Source organism: Phyllobates terribilis, unplaced genomic scaffold (genome assembly GCF_046119375.1).
Source record: "Phyllobates terribilis strain yellow unplaced genomic scaffold, ASM4611937v1 Scaffold_1__5_contigs__length_1240528914, whole genome shotgun sequence".
In the NCBI taxonomy this organism is placed as follows: Eukaryota; Metazoa; Chordata; class Amphibia; order Anura; family Dendrobatidae; genus Phyllobates; species Phyllobates terribilis.
This window is the reverse complement of record NW_027362761.1, coordinates 1,131,073,171-1,131,089,736: the sequence shown is the minus strand read 5'-3', so window position 1 is coordinate 1,131,089,736 and position 16,566 is coordinate 1,131,073,171. Positions and strand designations below refer to the sequence as shown.

Genomic DNA, 16,566 nt, shown 5'->3' with positions numbered 1-16,566 from the left:
TAGTCGAGGTTCTTTATCCACCATCCACACAATCTTGCGTTGAAATCTCTCATCAATTTTTCTTTTCCGTCCACATCTAGGGAGGTTAGCCACAGTGCCATGGGCTTTAAACTTCTTGATGACACTGCGCACAGAAGACACAGGAACATTCAGGTCTTTGGAGATGGACTTGTAGCCTTGAGATTGCTCATGCTTCCTCACAATTTGGTTTCTCAAGTCCTCAGACAGTTCTTTGGTCTTCTTTCTTTTCTCCATGCTCAATGTGGTACACACAAGGACACAGGGCAGAGGTTGAGTCAACTTTAATCCATGTTAACTGGCTGCAAGTGTGATTTAGTTATTGCCAACACCTGTTAGGTGCCACAGGTAAGTTACAGGTGCTGTTAATTACACGAATTAGAGAAGCATCACATGATTTTTCAAACAGTGCCAATACTTTTGTCCACCCCCTTTTTTAGGTTTGGTGTGGAATTATATCCAATTTGGCTTTAGGACAATTCTTTTTGTGTTTTTTCATTGAAGACAAATTAAATGAAGATAATAATACCAAAGAATTTGTGATTGCAATCATTTTCAGGAAGAAACTGAGTATTATCTGACAGAATTGCAGGGGTGCCAATACTTTTGGCCACCACTGTATATTAGCTATGATTATAATACTGTTTCGGTTAATGTATGAGAACAAATGGTGAATCAATTCTCTTATTATATTCTATGGAGCAGTTGAGAAAATGGCTTTGCAAAAAAAAATAAAAAATTCTGCAAGATTCCAGCTCAGGGCTCCACTTTGGCATTCAGACACCGTGTCAGCCTCTTCTATACTGATAACACTTCGGTTCTGTGTAGTGATATCAGAACGTTCTCCGGGATGATTCTGTTACAATATTAGAGCTATTTCCCCCCGTGGTTCCATTTGATGTAATGATACGTTTTGGCGATTTCGACTATTAGTGACCTCTGCTGGTATTGAGCACCATTACAATGTCATTTACTGGTATAGAGCTACAGCTGTGTTTTATTACCATCTGTTCTTTCCCTGAAAATCACTCACTTAGCAGAGCTGCAGGGAACTCAGTAACAAAGCACTGAACATCGCACCAATAGGACTCAGGGGCCATATGCAAACTTCCAAAAGTCACATTGTTCTGTTAGAAATTCTGAATTAACGAAGCAAGAAAAAAAATAAATAAAAAAAAATCTGTGACCCAACTAAAACCGGGTGCTGTTGACTAAACTTAAAAATATAGTTGGGGGGTCATATGTGAATGCTAAAACATAAAGGAAAGCAGGAATAACAGCTCCGTTAACTTTATTGTTGCCTTTTCCAGGTACTGCAGCTCAGCTCTCATTCACTTCAATGGGAGATGAGCTGCCATACTAGAGAATGGTCACTGCCTGTAGTATTGTAGTATCTTCCTCTTGATAATACCCTATACATTGAGGCCGACTGTCAGTCAGGGCCAGGATTACAGCAGTTGCTCTGTATACTCAAAGTAATGACTGAACCGGTGCCAGGCCAGACCCCATGACTAAAACCGAATGCTTCCTCATCCTGGAATATGCTCCCCCATCAGGGTCCCCCATCCTGGAATATGCTCCCCCATCAGGGTCCCCCATCCTGGTATGTGCTCCCCCATCCTGGTATGTGCTCCCACCATCCTGCCTGCTCTGCTGTTCTTCCATCCATACAAAAAACTAACAAAAAAACCCACTCCTACTCACCTTTTCCCCTCTGCCTTGCAGTGCGTCCTTGGACTCCGGCGCCACATTCCTCCAGCCTCGCCTGAGATTGAGGTATGTGTCCTAATGGCACAGGAGACGGCAATATGCAGTCAGCGCTTACGCCTCCCGCGATCTCCGGCATCTCAATCCCTTATCCTCATCCTCCTCCCTGTCACCTATAACAGCTGATCTTCTGTCTCTGGCCAGACTGCGCAGGCGCATTGCATGTACAGTCTAGAGGCTTCGGACAGACACATCCCTGATTATGTTATAGATACCAGTCATGTATTCTCATATAGACTGTATAGGGCTGTACCTAGGGGAAGATGAGGGGCATGTGACCTGGGTACAGCCGTCAGAGGTGTATTCAGGCCACTTCATGCGGTGGTCAGAGGTGTCTCACAGGCAGCTGCATTTTTGCATGTGGAAATTCGACCATTCTCTTAGCTGGCTGTGGAATCGACAGTCGAGCAGGGAAGGGAGCTATGTGCGGGCTCATATTGCATCCAAGTAGCTATGTAGGGGCTCATACTGTATGCACGTAGCTATGTAGGGGCTCATACTGTATGTAGGGGCTCATACTGTATGCACGTAGCTATGTAGGGGCTCATACTGTATGTAGGGGGCTCATACTGTATGCACGTAGCTATGTAGGGGCTCATACTGTATGCACGTAGCTATGTAGGGGCTCATACTGTATGTAGGGGGCTCATACTGTATGCACGTAGCTATGTAGGGGCTCATACTGTATGCACGTAGCTATGTAGGGGGCTCATACTGTATGCACGTAGCTATGTAGGGGGCTCATACTGTATGCACGTAGCTATGTAGGGTCTCATACTGTATGCACGTAGCTATGTAGGGGCTCATACTGTATGTAGGGGGCTCATACTGTATGCACGTAGCTATGTAGGGGGCTAATACTGTATGCACGTAGCTATGTAGGGGCTCATACTGTATGCACGTAGCTATGTAGGGGGCTCATACTGTATGCCCGTAGCTATGTAGGGGGCTCATACTGTATGCACGTAGCTATGTAGGGGCTCATACTGTATGTAGGGGGCTCATACTGTATGCACGTAGCTATGTAGGGGCTCATACTGTATGCACGTAGCTATGTAGAGGCTCATACTGTATGCACATAGCTATGTAGGGGCTCATACTGTATCTAGGAGGCTATGTGGGGCTCATACTGCATCTAGGAGGCTGTGTGGGGGCTCATACTGTATCTAGGAGGCTATGCGGGGCTCATACTGCATCTAGGAGGCTGTGTGGGGGCTCATACTGTATCTAGGAGGCTATGTGGGGGCTCATACTGTACCTAATGGCAGTGTGTGGGCTCATACTGTATGAACAGTGCTATGCGGGGGCTCATACTGTATGAACAGTGCTATGCGGGGGCTCATACTGTATCTAGGGAGCTATGCAGGGTCTCATACTGTATCTAGGAGTCTATATTGGGGCTCATACTGTATATAGGGATGTCAGCATACTTAATTCTTCTCAATATTAAGTGCTAAAAAAAATTATATTGTATTGTTGTGTCAATATTAATAGAGCAAAATTAATTTCAGCCTATTTGTTCGGCCTCCACAACAGTCACGGTCTCTCATGTGCCCCCTTGGGAAAATTAATCTCCCACCCCTGCCCTATTATATGTAGCGCTATGTTATGTATAGGGCTGTACATAAAGGAAAAAAAGTGTCGTCATTTTCCGTCTATAGATGTGATCAGAGCATCTGTGTGTTGCTGACTAGTGATGAGTGAGTATGTTTTGTTCCGTGTATGCTCGGGCCGAGCTCCGAGTATTTACAGCTGCTCGGTGATCAGGTTAAATCGCTCCCGTGTGCATGATTTTCAACTGTTTGACAGCTTTATTACATGTGAGGCATGTGTAAGAAATAGACATTCCTCCCATGTAATAAAACTGTCACACAGTCGCAAATCATGCACACGGGAGCGATTCAACCATATCACCGAGCAGCTGTAAATACTCAGTGCTCGGCCCGAGCATACTCGGCGAAAGGGTTAATAGAACATACTCGCTCAACACAATTGCTCACATGACCAATCACATGATCTATCAAATGAAGATCATGTGACATGTCACGTGATACATTGAGTACCTGGGTTCATAAGGTAAATGGTGTGGGGGTAATCTATATTTATAAAGCAGAATATCTGTGTGTAGTAGCCCGTTGAATACAAAAAACACAATTTTTCACCCGATTTGAAACAGGAGAATATGAGTGTCTATGTTGAACACAAAACCAGTTTTGCAAAATATAAAACTAATTAAACCCATAGGTTAACACTGTAAAGAGAAATATATAAAAAAACAAAACCGCACCAGAATTGTGTTTTTTCTGCCACAGCAACCCCACAAAAAATGCAAAAAGAGGTAATCCTACAATCACATCTACTCCAAAATGTTAAAAAAAAAGACCTCCCACAGCTCCATCAACTGAAATATTAAAATATTACAGGTTTCAGAAAGTGACAAATTATGAAAAATAAAGATATATCTATCTATATATATCTATCACACAAACAGTACAGACAAAAAGTTTGGACGGACACACCTTCTCATTTAAAGATTTCTCTGTATTTTCATGACTATGAAAATTGTACATTCACACTGAAGGCATCAAAACTATGAATTACACATGTGGAATTATATACTTAACAAAAAAGTGTGAAACAACTGAAAATATGTCTTATATTCTAGGTTCTTCAAAGTAGCCACCTTTTGCTTTGATGACTGCTTTGCACACTCTTGGCATTCTCTTGATGAGCTTCAAGAGGTAGCCACCGGAAATGGTCTTCCAACAATCTTGAAGGAGTTCCCAGAGATGCTTAGCACTTGTTGGCCCTTTTGCCTTCACTCTGCGGTCCAGCTCACCCCAAACCCTCTCGATTGGGTTCAGGTCTGGTGACTGTGGAGGCCAGGTCATCTGGAGTAGCACCCCATCACTCTCCTTCTTGGTCAAATAGCCCTTACCCAGCCTGGAGGTGTGTTTGGGGTCATTGTCCTGTTGAAAAATAAATGATGGTGCAACTAAACGCAAACCGGATGGAATAGCATGCCGCTGCAAGATGCTGTGGTAGCCATGCTGGTTCAGTATGCCTTCAATTTTGAATAAATCCCCAACAGTGTCACCAGCAAAGCACCCCGACACCATCACACCTCCTCCTCCATGCTTCACGGTGGGAACCAGGCATGTAGAGTCCATCAGTTCACCTTTTCTGCGTCGCACAAAGACACGGTGGTTGGAACCAAAGATCTCAAATTTGGACTCCTCAGACCAAAGCCCAGATTTCCACTGGTCTAATGTCCATTCCTTGTGTTCTTTAGCTCAAACAAGTCTCTTCTGCTTGTTGCCTGTCCTTAGCAGTGGTTTCCTAGCAGCTATTTTACCATGAAGACCTGCTGCACAAAGTCTACTCTTAACAGTTGTTGAAGAGATGTGTCTGCTGCTAGAACTCTGTGTGGCATTGACCTGGTCTCTAATCTGAGCTGCTGTCAACCTGCGATTTCTGAGGCTGGTGACTGGGATAAACTTATCCTCAGAAGCAGAGGTGACTCTTGGTCTTCCTTTCCTGGGGCGGTCCTCATGTGAGCCAGTTTCTTTGTAGCGCTTGATGGGTTTTGCAACTGCACTTGGGGCCACTTTCAAAGTTTGCCCAATTTTTCGCACTGACTGACCTTCATTTCTTAAAGTAATGATGGTCACTCATTTTTCTTTACTTAGAATTTGTATTATGGCAAGAAAAAAGCAGCTAACAGTCTATTCAGTAGGACTATCAGCTGTGTATCCACCTGACTTCTGCACAACACAACTGATGGTCCCAACCTCATTTATAAGGCAAGAAATCCCACTTATTAAACCTGACAGGGCACACCTGTGAAGTGAAGACCATTTCCGGTGACTACCTCTTGAAGCTCATCAAGAGAATGCCAAGAGTGTGCAAAGCAGTCATCAAAGCAAAAGGTGGCTACTTTGAAGAACCTAGAATATAAGACATATTTTCAGTTGTTTCACACTTTTTTGTTAAGTATATAATTCCACATGTGTTAATTCATAGTTTTGATGCCTTCAGTGTGAATGTACAATTTTCATAGTCATGAAAATACAGAAAAATCTATATCTATCTATATATATATTATACTGCAATACTAAACATGCATAGTGTGTGTAATCATAGAATCATATTGCCAGATTATTTTTACCGCAGGGAAAAAACACAAAACCCCAAATATTACGCCAAAAGATTTTTGTGTCTTAATTTTGCTGCACAATTTCCCCACCCCCCCGTTTTACACTTTATTTATGCTGCAAAAAAAACAAACAAAAAAAAACAAGCCCTCGTACGGCTGTATGGACAGGAAAAATATGGTTATGGGAAGTAAAAAAAAAAAACATGAAAGAACAAAAATAGAAGAGGGATTAAAATCAACGAACTATTCATGTTATACACAACGGGTCGGGTCCTCCATAGGCGTATACGCTGTTTACTCACCATCCCAATTAAAAAAGGACCCCTGAGCTGTTAGAAGACCACATGTGCAGATATAACGGGGTCCATTGTAAAATGTCAAGCAGAATAAAATGACAATTTTTCACAGAGATTATAAAAGATTACAAAATTTATTTTTGCGGAGTTTTACGATGTGCACTTATAAAACTTGTACACAATATGATTTCCAACAGAAGAAAAAAACCCCAACTCATTTCATTTCCTTCATAAATAAGCGGATAACCCAAATATCTGGGAGCACTGTACAAATCAATTCATATGGGGGAGAAGAGGGGGATCAAACGTTTATTAGCACATTCTCCATTTTGCTTGCACTAATCGTATCATTTAGTTTAAAGATTTCTAGTTCATTAACACAAAATTCCCAACATATTGGATTCTCCATATTTGGTGTGCACATCCCGGCACTGGCAATTGTGCCCATCCCGGCACTAGCAATTGTGCCCATCCCGGCACTAGCAATTATGCCACACGCATAACACTCTTCTATAAGAATATTACTTATATAACTCAAGACCTGAGGCCGACACTTGTTGGGGCCGAGAAAACCTCAATTATAATCAGCTGAAGCACTAAATATTCTTGAATTTCTTCTATCAAAGCTCCATCACACGCAGCTAATGTCGTCATTCGCAAATAATCAGTATGTGTTAGTTACGCCACATGCTAATCCGTCCATACAAAAGTGGACCAATCAAGAAAGGCAAGAAATTAATTTCTATTTTTTAGAATTACAAGCTGGGTCCCTATGAAAACACTTCCTGCCCTTTGCTCTAGCCTTGCTCAGCGTAATGAAATCACCATGAAAATTGACTTAAAAGGGGTTTGGAAGTTGTTATCCCTTAACCATAGGATAGGGAAGAACATCCTGATCGCTGGGGGTCCAGCTGCTGGGACCCCACCGTTCCAGGTGTGACTGGCGCCGAGGTCGTTCATACACACCGCCATGCCATTCATTCTCTATGGGATTGCTGAGTGTAACGTTCAGCTTATTTCGGCATTCCCATAAGAATGAGTGGAGCTGAAGTGCGGTGCCAGATAACTCATGGGCAGTAGTGGCGTAATTTCTGGAAGAAAACTAGACCCTCTTTCTCCCCTAATTTCACATTGTCCCACTAACTGGGTTCTGCTTTCTATCAAACTTTTTGCGGTTTGGAAGTAAATTACGTCTGAAATGTATTCCGGATACCAGTTTGGCATTTACCCCACTCGTACCCCTACGCCAAGCAGAGGCTGAACTCCTTAGCTGCCAACGTACCCGCCTCATCTGCTGTCAAGGCAGCGACACCCATTACTGGCACTGCCTGTACAATTTGGCAAGGGACACAAGGCCACATAAATTGTGAGCAAATTAGTTGTAAAGTGTTTTCTAGGGGGTAAGGGGAAAACTACACAGTCGTGTAACCCTAACCTTCCACTGTGTTATGGTGGCCGGTATAATAATAATAATCATAATCACCAAGTGTATTTTTTAGACATTCCCTTAAAGGGAATCTGTCACCAGCTTTTTGCTATCCCATATGAGAACAGCATGATATAGGGACAGAGACCCTGATTCCAGCGATGTGTCACTTATTTTACTAGGTGTTGCAGTTTTGATTAGAAACAGATTTCTCTGCTGCAGATCTCTGAATGCTGAGCTCTGTATAGCCCCGCCCACACCACTGATTGGCAGTTGTGTATACTGTGCATACGCAGAAAGCTGCAAATCAGTGGTGGAGGCGGGGTTGGACTAAATGGCAGCAAGGCAAGTAGTCCTCTAATGATAAGCTCCTGTCGATAAAACGGTGATTTTATAAAAACTACAGCAAGCTGCCCAGTAAGTGACACATCACTGAAATCAGGGTCTCTGTCCCTACAGTTTGTTGCAGTTACATTAAAGGGAATCTGTCACAAGGTTTTTGCTATCTAAAGGGTTTGTCCCTCGCTGCTCTTCTCTGGGGCAGGTGATGACACATCTACTAAAACCGGACAAGACGCGCTTTACAATCAGCAGCTCTTATACTAATGAATGGTATAGATGTGTGATACCGGCTGATCGCAACTGCGGCCCAGCAGGAACCAGAAGTGACGTCACTTCTCAACGAGGAGGTGAGCAGAGAGGGACAAACCCTGAAAAAAAATGATTTCACTTCCTTACAAAGTCAGCCTGAAAGGATAAGGCCTTGTTCAGACGTGAGTTTTTCCCCCACGAGCTCTAGAAGTGTTCTTCACGGATCTTGTACTCATAGTCTATGGGGTTGTTCACATGTCCGTGTATTTTTCTGAACGGAATGGTCTGCACCAAAACACGGAGATAAGACCAATTAGCCACGGATCAAACTCACCACGGGAGGATTTTTTATTTTTATCTCCACATTTTTATTATTTTGGGGTTTTAATTCCAAAATGAAACCCCCAAAAAAATGATATCTTTACAGCGTCTAGAGCTCAGTATTTCCTGATACAAGGCTCAATATCCTCTGCAAAGACCCAAGAGACAATGTCTGCCTGCAGTCACCAATAGGGGGAGCTCACTGCGTACAGTCATTAGGCAGTGCAGTGTATATGTAGTATGCAGACCGCTCCTGGGCTCCCTCTAGTGGCAACACATTTATTTCTCCATAGGTACTTGCAGAGGGCACTTTGGGATCTTCCTCCAATGAATCTCATCACTTGTCTAGTTTCTGAAAAACATATTTAGAGGGTTTTTTTCTACATTTTCTGATGCTTACGCATAGGAACATTGGCTCTTGAGAGTCAGCGTTACCTAAACTTTGCTGCTCTCATCCAGTGCATCTATATAGGAGGTACACAGGGGTCTATATATACCTAGTACAAGGCATAAATACTGCGGCTAAGATCCACAAGATCTGCTTTACTGCAAAACCTGGATTTTATGTACAAACCTTGCAGATTATTCATTAAAAGTGAGAATCCTGTTACATGCTCCAAAAAGAGACCTTCCCCCTAGTGATACTGCCGATGTGTAGGATTAACCCAACGTCGCCCCCTACTGTAATGTCTTGGTGGGTCGTTTTCGCGATTGCAAACTGTCCAACAAAATTGGGCAATAATTTAGTAATCCGGACTGACTATGATCCGTTATGGGTCTTATTGATCCATTTATACAACATCTAACCCTGTAGATAAAGCAGATCAGGATCCAGCACTGGACACATCGCCAGTTGCCCTTATGGAGCCTTAAAGGGGGATGTCCAAGATTAATTACTAAAAAAATCACATCTCTTTTGTCCGTAGTCTATACCTGGTAATGCAGCTCAGCCAAACTCACTTGATCAGGTATTAACTGTAATACCAAACACAGCCTGCAGGCAAAAGTGGCGCTGTCCCTGGAGAAAAAAAAAAACACCTTCTCCCTAATTGCAGACAAGCACAGATCTCCATCTTCACGCGCCCTTCATATGACCTAGCGGTGCATTCTTCTGATGGAACGATAGTTTATCCTATGGTGAGCAAGGTATTAACCTACTAAGGGGATCACACTGATCCAAAGCCATGCACGCTCATATATAGGCGCACACTGGTATACGGGGGTGACATTTACTTGGTGCATGTATAAAATATGATGAAATAAACCGGTTACACAGTGACTCCCACTGCCATCTCCGCAGGCCGCTCAACCACACCTTAGGTAACAGGGGAACATAAGACTAGATCTTCGCCCACACACTAGAGATGGGGAAATGTACGTATCGTGTTGGTTACAGCTATTGTCGGTATGCAGCTCCAAGTCGGACACCAGAGACAAATTATTAGTGTTCAGCGAGCAGAAAAATCCAGAATTCTAGTCTAAAGCCATGACCCATTTCCCTTTAAGGGAAGGTCCATCTTCAGAACTAATTTTGTATTGACTTGATGCATCTGAAAATGAAGAAATGATGTAATTTATGATTTAGTGTGTACAGCTCCTATGCAGGCCTGTGTGTTTCTATGGTAACAGACTACAAACAAACCCCTGTGTGGTCAGATCCTTCAGATCTACCAGCAATCTGTCAGCCACCTTTTACTAATGTTCAGGAGGGGGTATTACTGCCGGTTCAGACTACTAAGGGTTTTTGTATCACAGTCACATAGGGGCAGCATCCATGCAGATGGATTAACCTTTTCTTCAATAAAAATTGAGTATACTAAGCCCTGCCTGTTTCACCCCAACTCCTCTAGGGGGTCACATTTAAAAAGCCCTTAAAATGGGCGGTTTGATTCGCCTCACCGCGTAACACACAGTTTTCCCTCCTCTTGATCGTCTCTTTGCAGCTCAGATGGAAACTAAAGGCTCTTTTTGCATGCAGCATGATACATCACAGTCATAGCTAGTAGGGTATCAACTTACCTGGTGTATTTAAAAAAAAAAAAAAATGTGGAAGAGTCACGTTACTACATGCCATATTAGACGCAACATGGAAGAGTCATGTTACCACATTAGACGCAACGTGGAAGAGTCACGTTGCTACATGCTAGGTTAGACGCAAACATGATCTGTGCCCGTTACAGCTTGTCCACACCGCTTTAGACCGCCTACGAGAAATGCATCTCGGTGAGTGAGATTTGTTGATTTACGAGTACCTGTTAAAATACATTATTTGTTTTTTCGTAACTCTGGAAAATAACTATCTACAGTATACTTATGTACAAAGAAAGAAAACGCTTCTACATTAAGGCTTCTAAAATACAAACAATCTACATACATGTGAGCAGGTCTGAGGGATCTAAGTAACCTTATCACACAAAGATGAAGGAATTTCTCTCCACCCTGAATTTTCTGTGGTTCTGTTTATATGAAAGTTTTTAAGGCATTTGATCTTGGCCTACTGAACTAACCTGTATTACGAGAAGTGGCAATGACTCACGAGGTTTTTTTTTTTTTCCCCCTCAAGAATGTCCAATATTTTCTAAACTAAAATCAAAAATCGTGTACAAAGCTCAACTTTGCAAAAAGCAGGGTTCTCCCAATAATCACTAGTCCATCCAAACGATAGATCACCTTCTTGAGCCTGTCCCGAGGCAAGTTTGTCAATGTAAGGGGCATAGACTTCACCTGTGGAAATAATTTAAAGAAAAATAAATATTTAAGTGCCCAGTTCGGGGCGTTCTTCTTTTCTGTCCAGAAGTCGGATTAGTCAATTCTGTTTCCGCAGATGGTGAAGCGGTCAATGTCCAGCAGATCCTTGTCAGCCGATCGGTGTTTGAGATCGGGGTTGTCCTGTGTAATGTCCTTCTCCTCGCCGTCCGGGGTGGTCAGAAACTGGTCGGAGCTGCTCTGAACGAGAAGCGGTGCGGTGGAGTTCTGGCAGGCGGGCTGGCTGGTGACCGAAGCGCTGAAAACATCATCTGTAGGCGTTCCTGGCACGGCATACAAGACACTGCTGTTAGCACCTGATATGTTTTGAGGACTGACCACGCTTTTTTTTTTTTGTACAGTGTAAGGGCTTGTTCACACACAGTTGAAAAACGCAGCAATTTACAGTAAAAGCAAAAAAAAAAAACAAAAACAAAAAACAAGCTCAGAAAGTGTAAAATGTAAGCAGCATTTTTCAGTAGCAATAGAACGCTTCAAAAAAAATAAAAATATCACTGTGTGAACAGACCCTTAGTAATAGTGTAGTCTTGTGTATGAGGCCTGAGTGTACAGTACATTCAGCACCTGAATAACATACGGTAGCACAGGGTCCCTGTGGCTTCATGGCACAAAGCACTACACCACCCTAAAGCCTTCCAAATCAAGAAAAAGGGACCATACTCTATACAATGGGCGTCTCATGCGTCTCTCTCTTTTAAAGGGGTATTCCCATCTCAAAGATCCTATCCCAATATGTAGTAGGTGTAATAAAAATATTAGCAAATACCTCCAATTAGAAATGTAGTATAGTTCTTCTAATAAGCTATGCTGCTTACCCCATGTGCAGGGCAGTGCAGTAGCTTAGGTATCCATGGTTACAACCACTCATAGTGACAGCTGTTAGTGGTTGGTAACTGGAGGTATTTGACAATATTATTATTACACCTACTATATATTGGGATAGGATCTTGAAGATGGGAATACCCCTTTAAAGCCTGTGCCATTGTAAATGTATGGCTTCGATTGAAAAGCTTCTGCTCTCGCAATCTAATTGCCATTCATTCCTCCTATTACATATTAATATGACAAAATCGGAAACCCGTTTATTGTGTAAAATTAAAGAAAAAAAAAAGTAGAACTGATTTTTGATATATATATATACACACATTTATTTTTGTCCTTTTTGCATGTATTATATATATATTTCATCTAATAAAACTAAAAAGAAAAAAAAATACATGCAAAAAGGACAAAAAATAATCTGGTAGCTCAAGAAATAAAGTAAGTTTAGGCTGTTGCTACATAAGCAAGATTGCTAAAAAAAAAGTCAGGTCATTTAGGATGGAAACACTGGTTGTAAGGTTGGGTCCAGTCAGCCATATTTCATATACATACCGCACCAGCCAGACTAGTCGCAGGGCTCCTGACCCAAACTTATAGGCGTATATGAGTCAGTCCGAGCCAGGAGACCGGCAAGTCAGTCCGGGCCACCGGCAAGTCAGTCCGGGCCAGGAGACCGGCAAGTCAGTCCGGGCCAGGAGACCGGCAAGTCAGTCCGGGCCAGGAGACCGGCAAGTCAGTCCGGGCCAGGAGACCGGCAAGTCAGTCCGGGCCAGGAGACCGGCAAGTCAGTCCGGGCCAGGAGACCGGCAAGTCAGTCCGGGCCAGGAGACCGGCAAGTCAGTCCGGGCCAGGAGACCGGCAAGTCAGTCCGGGCCAGGAGACCGGCAAGTCAGTCCGGGCCAGGAGACCGGCAAGTCAGTCCGGGCCAGGAGACCGGCAAGTCAGTCCGGGCCAGGAGACCGGCAAGTCAGTCCGGGCCAGGAGACCGGCAAGTCAGTCCGGGCCAGGAGACCGGCAAGTCAGTCCGGGCCAGGAGACCGGCAAGTCAGTCCGGGCCAGGAGACCGGCAAGTCAGTCCGAGCCAGGAGACCGGCAAGTCAGTCCGAGCCAGGAGACCGGCAAGTCAGTCCGAGCCAGGAGACCGGCAAGTCAGTCCGAGCCAGGAGACCGGCAAGTCAGTCCGAGCACTGTGCTCTGTATACAGACCGTGAAATATGGTTGTATGGACCTGGTCTAAAGAAGATGAAAATGAGATGCTAGAAAATAATCCTCCCTACAACGCTTCTCCACGTGTATGAAGTCCGGACCTGGAGACACATCCAGGTATCGGAGGCTGATGGCTACGGACAGGCTGATATATGATCAGTTCCGGTCGTCGCACACTAGTGGGGAGAAGGAGGTGCTCACCTTGATTTGATTTATTTGGGGTTCTCTTAGGTGTTTTCCCCGGTGTGGATGTGGATGGCGACTGAAATAACTTCTCCTCCATTTTGGCATCTTTGACATACTGACAAGACTTCCCCAGCAGAATGATGCTGTTAAGTACTTTCAGTGTTATCAGCCTGGAAATAGAAGGATAAAAAAAATGCACAAATAGAAAATTTAATATAACTAATGAACCATCATCAATTTTACTCTACAAGCTCGGCTAAGAAGGTCACATTGGCCTCCTTTTTATATGCACTGGTGTTCTACCATAGACCTGAGGACACAGACAGTCATGATCTGCAGCAAGCCGGACTTCTGGCCAATGTACAAGGAATACATATAGGAAAAAGAGCAGCGCTGTATGAATGAAGATCAATGCCGCCACTGAACATATGAAATATAAGCTGCATTACTGCCATATACACTATACCTATATAATTGACCAGTCTGTATGCGTGCCTACCAGCCATGACAAGTTGACCTCTCTCTGGAGGGACCTTAACCATTTCTATCAGACATGTCTCTCCCAGGCCAAAAACCTACAAATTTAACTAAAAACAGCCTGAGGCTATGTGCATACGACCAGTCTTATTACTTAATGCATAGAGGGAGTGCACTCCCTCGTCGTCTCTAATGAGAAATGACGATTTGGTAAGAGAGTGCTCTCTCAGTGTGCATTGTAAGGAGAGAATACAGAGAGCAGAGACCAGCCCTGACCCTATAAGTGATGTCACTTGCGGGGGTCAGGCTGCGCTCTACTCGCCTGGTTTACTTCTTACATTGCGCACTGACAGTGCGCTCTCTTGCCAAATCGTCATTTCTCATTAGAGCCGATGAGGGAGTGCATGGTCACTGTGCATTAAAAATATTGCAGTGACAAGATTCTACTAAGCATACGTCAGAATTGACAACTGACGCATGCTCAATAGAGCAGGGACAAGTCCAGCCCCTTCGTTTCAGGGAGGCGGCAGAGGCTGCAGCAGTGCAGCCACTTCCCCCTGATGACGTGTCGTTTGAGTACCCCAGGGTGAACTGGGAGTCCTCAAACAAAGCGAAACAAGAAATAGGCAAAATAAATAAGCCATTAGCATAGTGAGGGAACGTTAGGGACTTTTTAATTAAAGTATATTAGAAAAAAAGAGTAGATTAGTACATTAAATAGACAGACATTTAGGATTAAAACTAATTTTATGGTCTTTATCAAGGAGGTGCAATGCACAGGATCCTCTGGGGCGTGTCTTCAGGCCGCTCTGCATGATTACCCTGTGACCATGCCCTCTTCATAAAGACCATAACAATTAGCACTAAACAAAAAGACCAATATCTCTGGAACCGTATGGCGGATTATAAAACTGTAAAAAATTGTATAACTCAGTGGTGCAGATGGAATAAAATAAAGGCAAAAACTGACCACTTTTGACCCAGGGACTAGTCCGATCTCTTTAAAGGGAGTCTGTCAACACACAATGACTGTTCAAACCAAGTACAGGCGCTATTGTGCACCCTTGGTGTGGCCGAACATTTAAGTGAATCTTCCCACCTACTTGTTTTCCATCTATGTCTGCCCTTCTCTATCACTATAAAGCCAGAACTGACAATCAAAAAAGAGGGGGAGTGGAGAAAGAAAAAAAAAAAAAAACAAGTAGGAGGGAAGGTGCACTTAAATGTTTGGCCACACCAAGGGTGCACTGCTTGGTTTGAGCAGTCATTCTGTGCACACAGATTCCCTTTAAGTCTATATCCATTGCCATCACTTTGCAATCCTAGCATTTATATATCCCGGTGATATATAAATTGCGCGCCACTTTCCGGTGTTATACAATATGTGGCTCGGAAGAACAACGGAAAAGATGAAATGATTTGCTTGTCTAATTTTACATGTACGGGAAAATCTAGCGCTGCGGGACAACCCTGCTGTGCTAAGCCGGTACAGAAGCTACTTCAATTTAGCGTGCTTAGAGCAAAGCGGAGATATTAAGCACATTACCGAAATCTCAGCTATAAAAGACGATTTACTACAGTGACAGCCGGAGGGCTGGGTGAGAAAGCAAGCACAGATCCGAGGGCGGACGTGGTGACTAGATGAAACACATCATTTTCCCTTCCCATACACTTATAAGCACACTTGGCAGTGATGGCAGGATTGTGTTCCCTCTGTTAACACAGTGATTGCATTGGAGCACAGGTTCCTAGTTGTAAAATATAGGATTTAAAGGGGAACGCCCAATCTAGCCATCTTATGTTTATTGGGCATATTAAACTTTACATGCCCAATCCTTTTTTTTTTCTCTAGGAAGATAAAAATCGGCAGCAGCTTGCCTTCATCACACCATTGAAATCATATGCTAGTCCAAACTATGAATCCACGCGTGTGTATATTGGAAAAAGTGATGGCCAAATAAGTTGTTTTCCCTTGAAGAGGTGGATTAGGGCTGCACACTGATTATTCAGTAGGTTGGCTATTAAGTATGTGGGATATGATGCTCTACCATCTTGGTTACAGTATATGTGAGGTATCAGGTTCTCTAATATGGATAGATATATATTCTTCAATATGCAAGATATTATATTCCTCAAAGAGAATCTGTCAGCAGGTTTTTGCCATTTAATGGGAGTGCATCATAAGATAGGGAAAAAGAGCCCTGATTTCAGGGATGTGTCATTTACTAGGCTGTGTGTTGTAGCTTCAATACAAATCAGAGTTTATCAGCAGGAAATTATCACTAAATAACTAGGTCTCATGTGCAGGCCAGTCCGGCTAATCTGTGTAACCCCGCCTCCACCGCTGATTGGCAGCTTGCTGACAATGTAAGCAGGAAGCTGCCAATCAGGGCTGTGGGCGGAGTTATACACAGCTCAGCATTCTGACCACTGCTACACCTACAGCAGAGAAAAAAGGAATTCTATCAGAACTGCAGCAAGCAGCCCAGTAAGTGACACGTCCCTGGAATCAGGGTCTCTGCCGCTAAATTCTG

The 16,566-nt window shown here is 43.5% G+C and overlaps 1 protein-coding gene across 1 annotated transcript in view; it reads right to left on the bottom strand.

The window, feature by feature from the left end:
• Positions 1 to 6,352: 6,352 nt before the first annotated feature.
• The window catches only part of TAPT1 (transmembrane anterior posterior transformation 1), a 56,568-nt gene continuing 46,354 nt past the window's right edge, over positions 6,353 to 16,566 (bottom strand). The window contains exons 13-14 of the mRNA XM_073647177.1: positions 13,571 to 13,725; positions 6,353 to 11,604 (exon numbers count right to left, since the gene is read on the bottom strand). Coding sequence (XP_073503278.1) covers positions 11,378 to 11,604; positions 13,571 to 13,725 — 382 coding nt within the window. The 3' untranslated portion in view covers positions 6,353 to 11,377. The remainder of the gene's footprint in view (positions 11,605 to 13,570; positions 13,726 to 16,566) is intronic.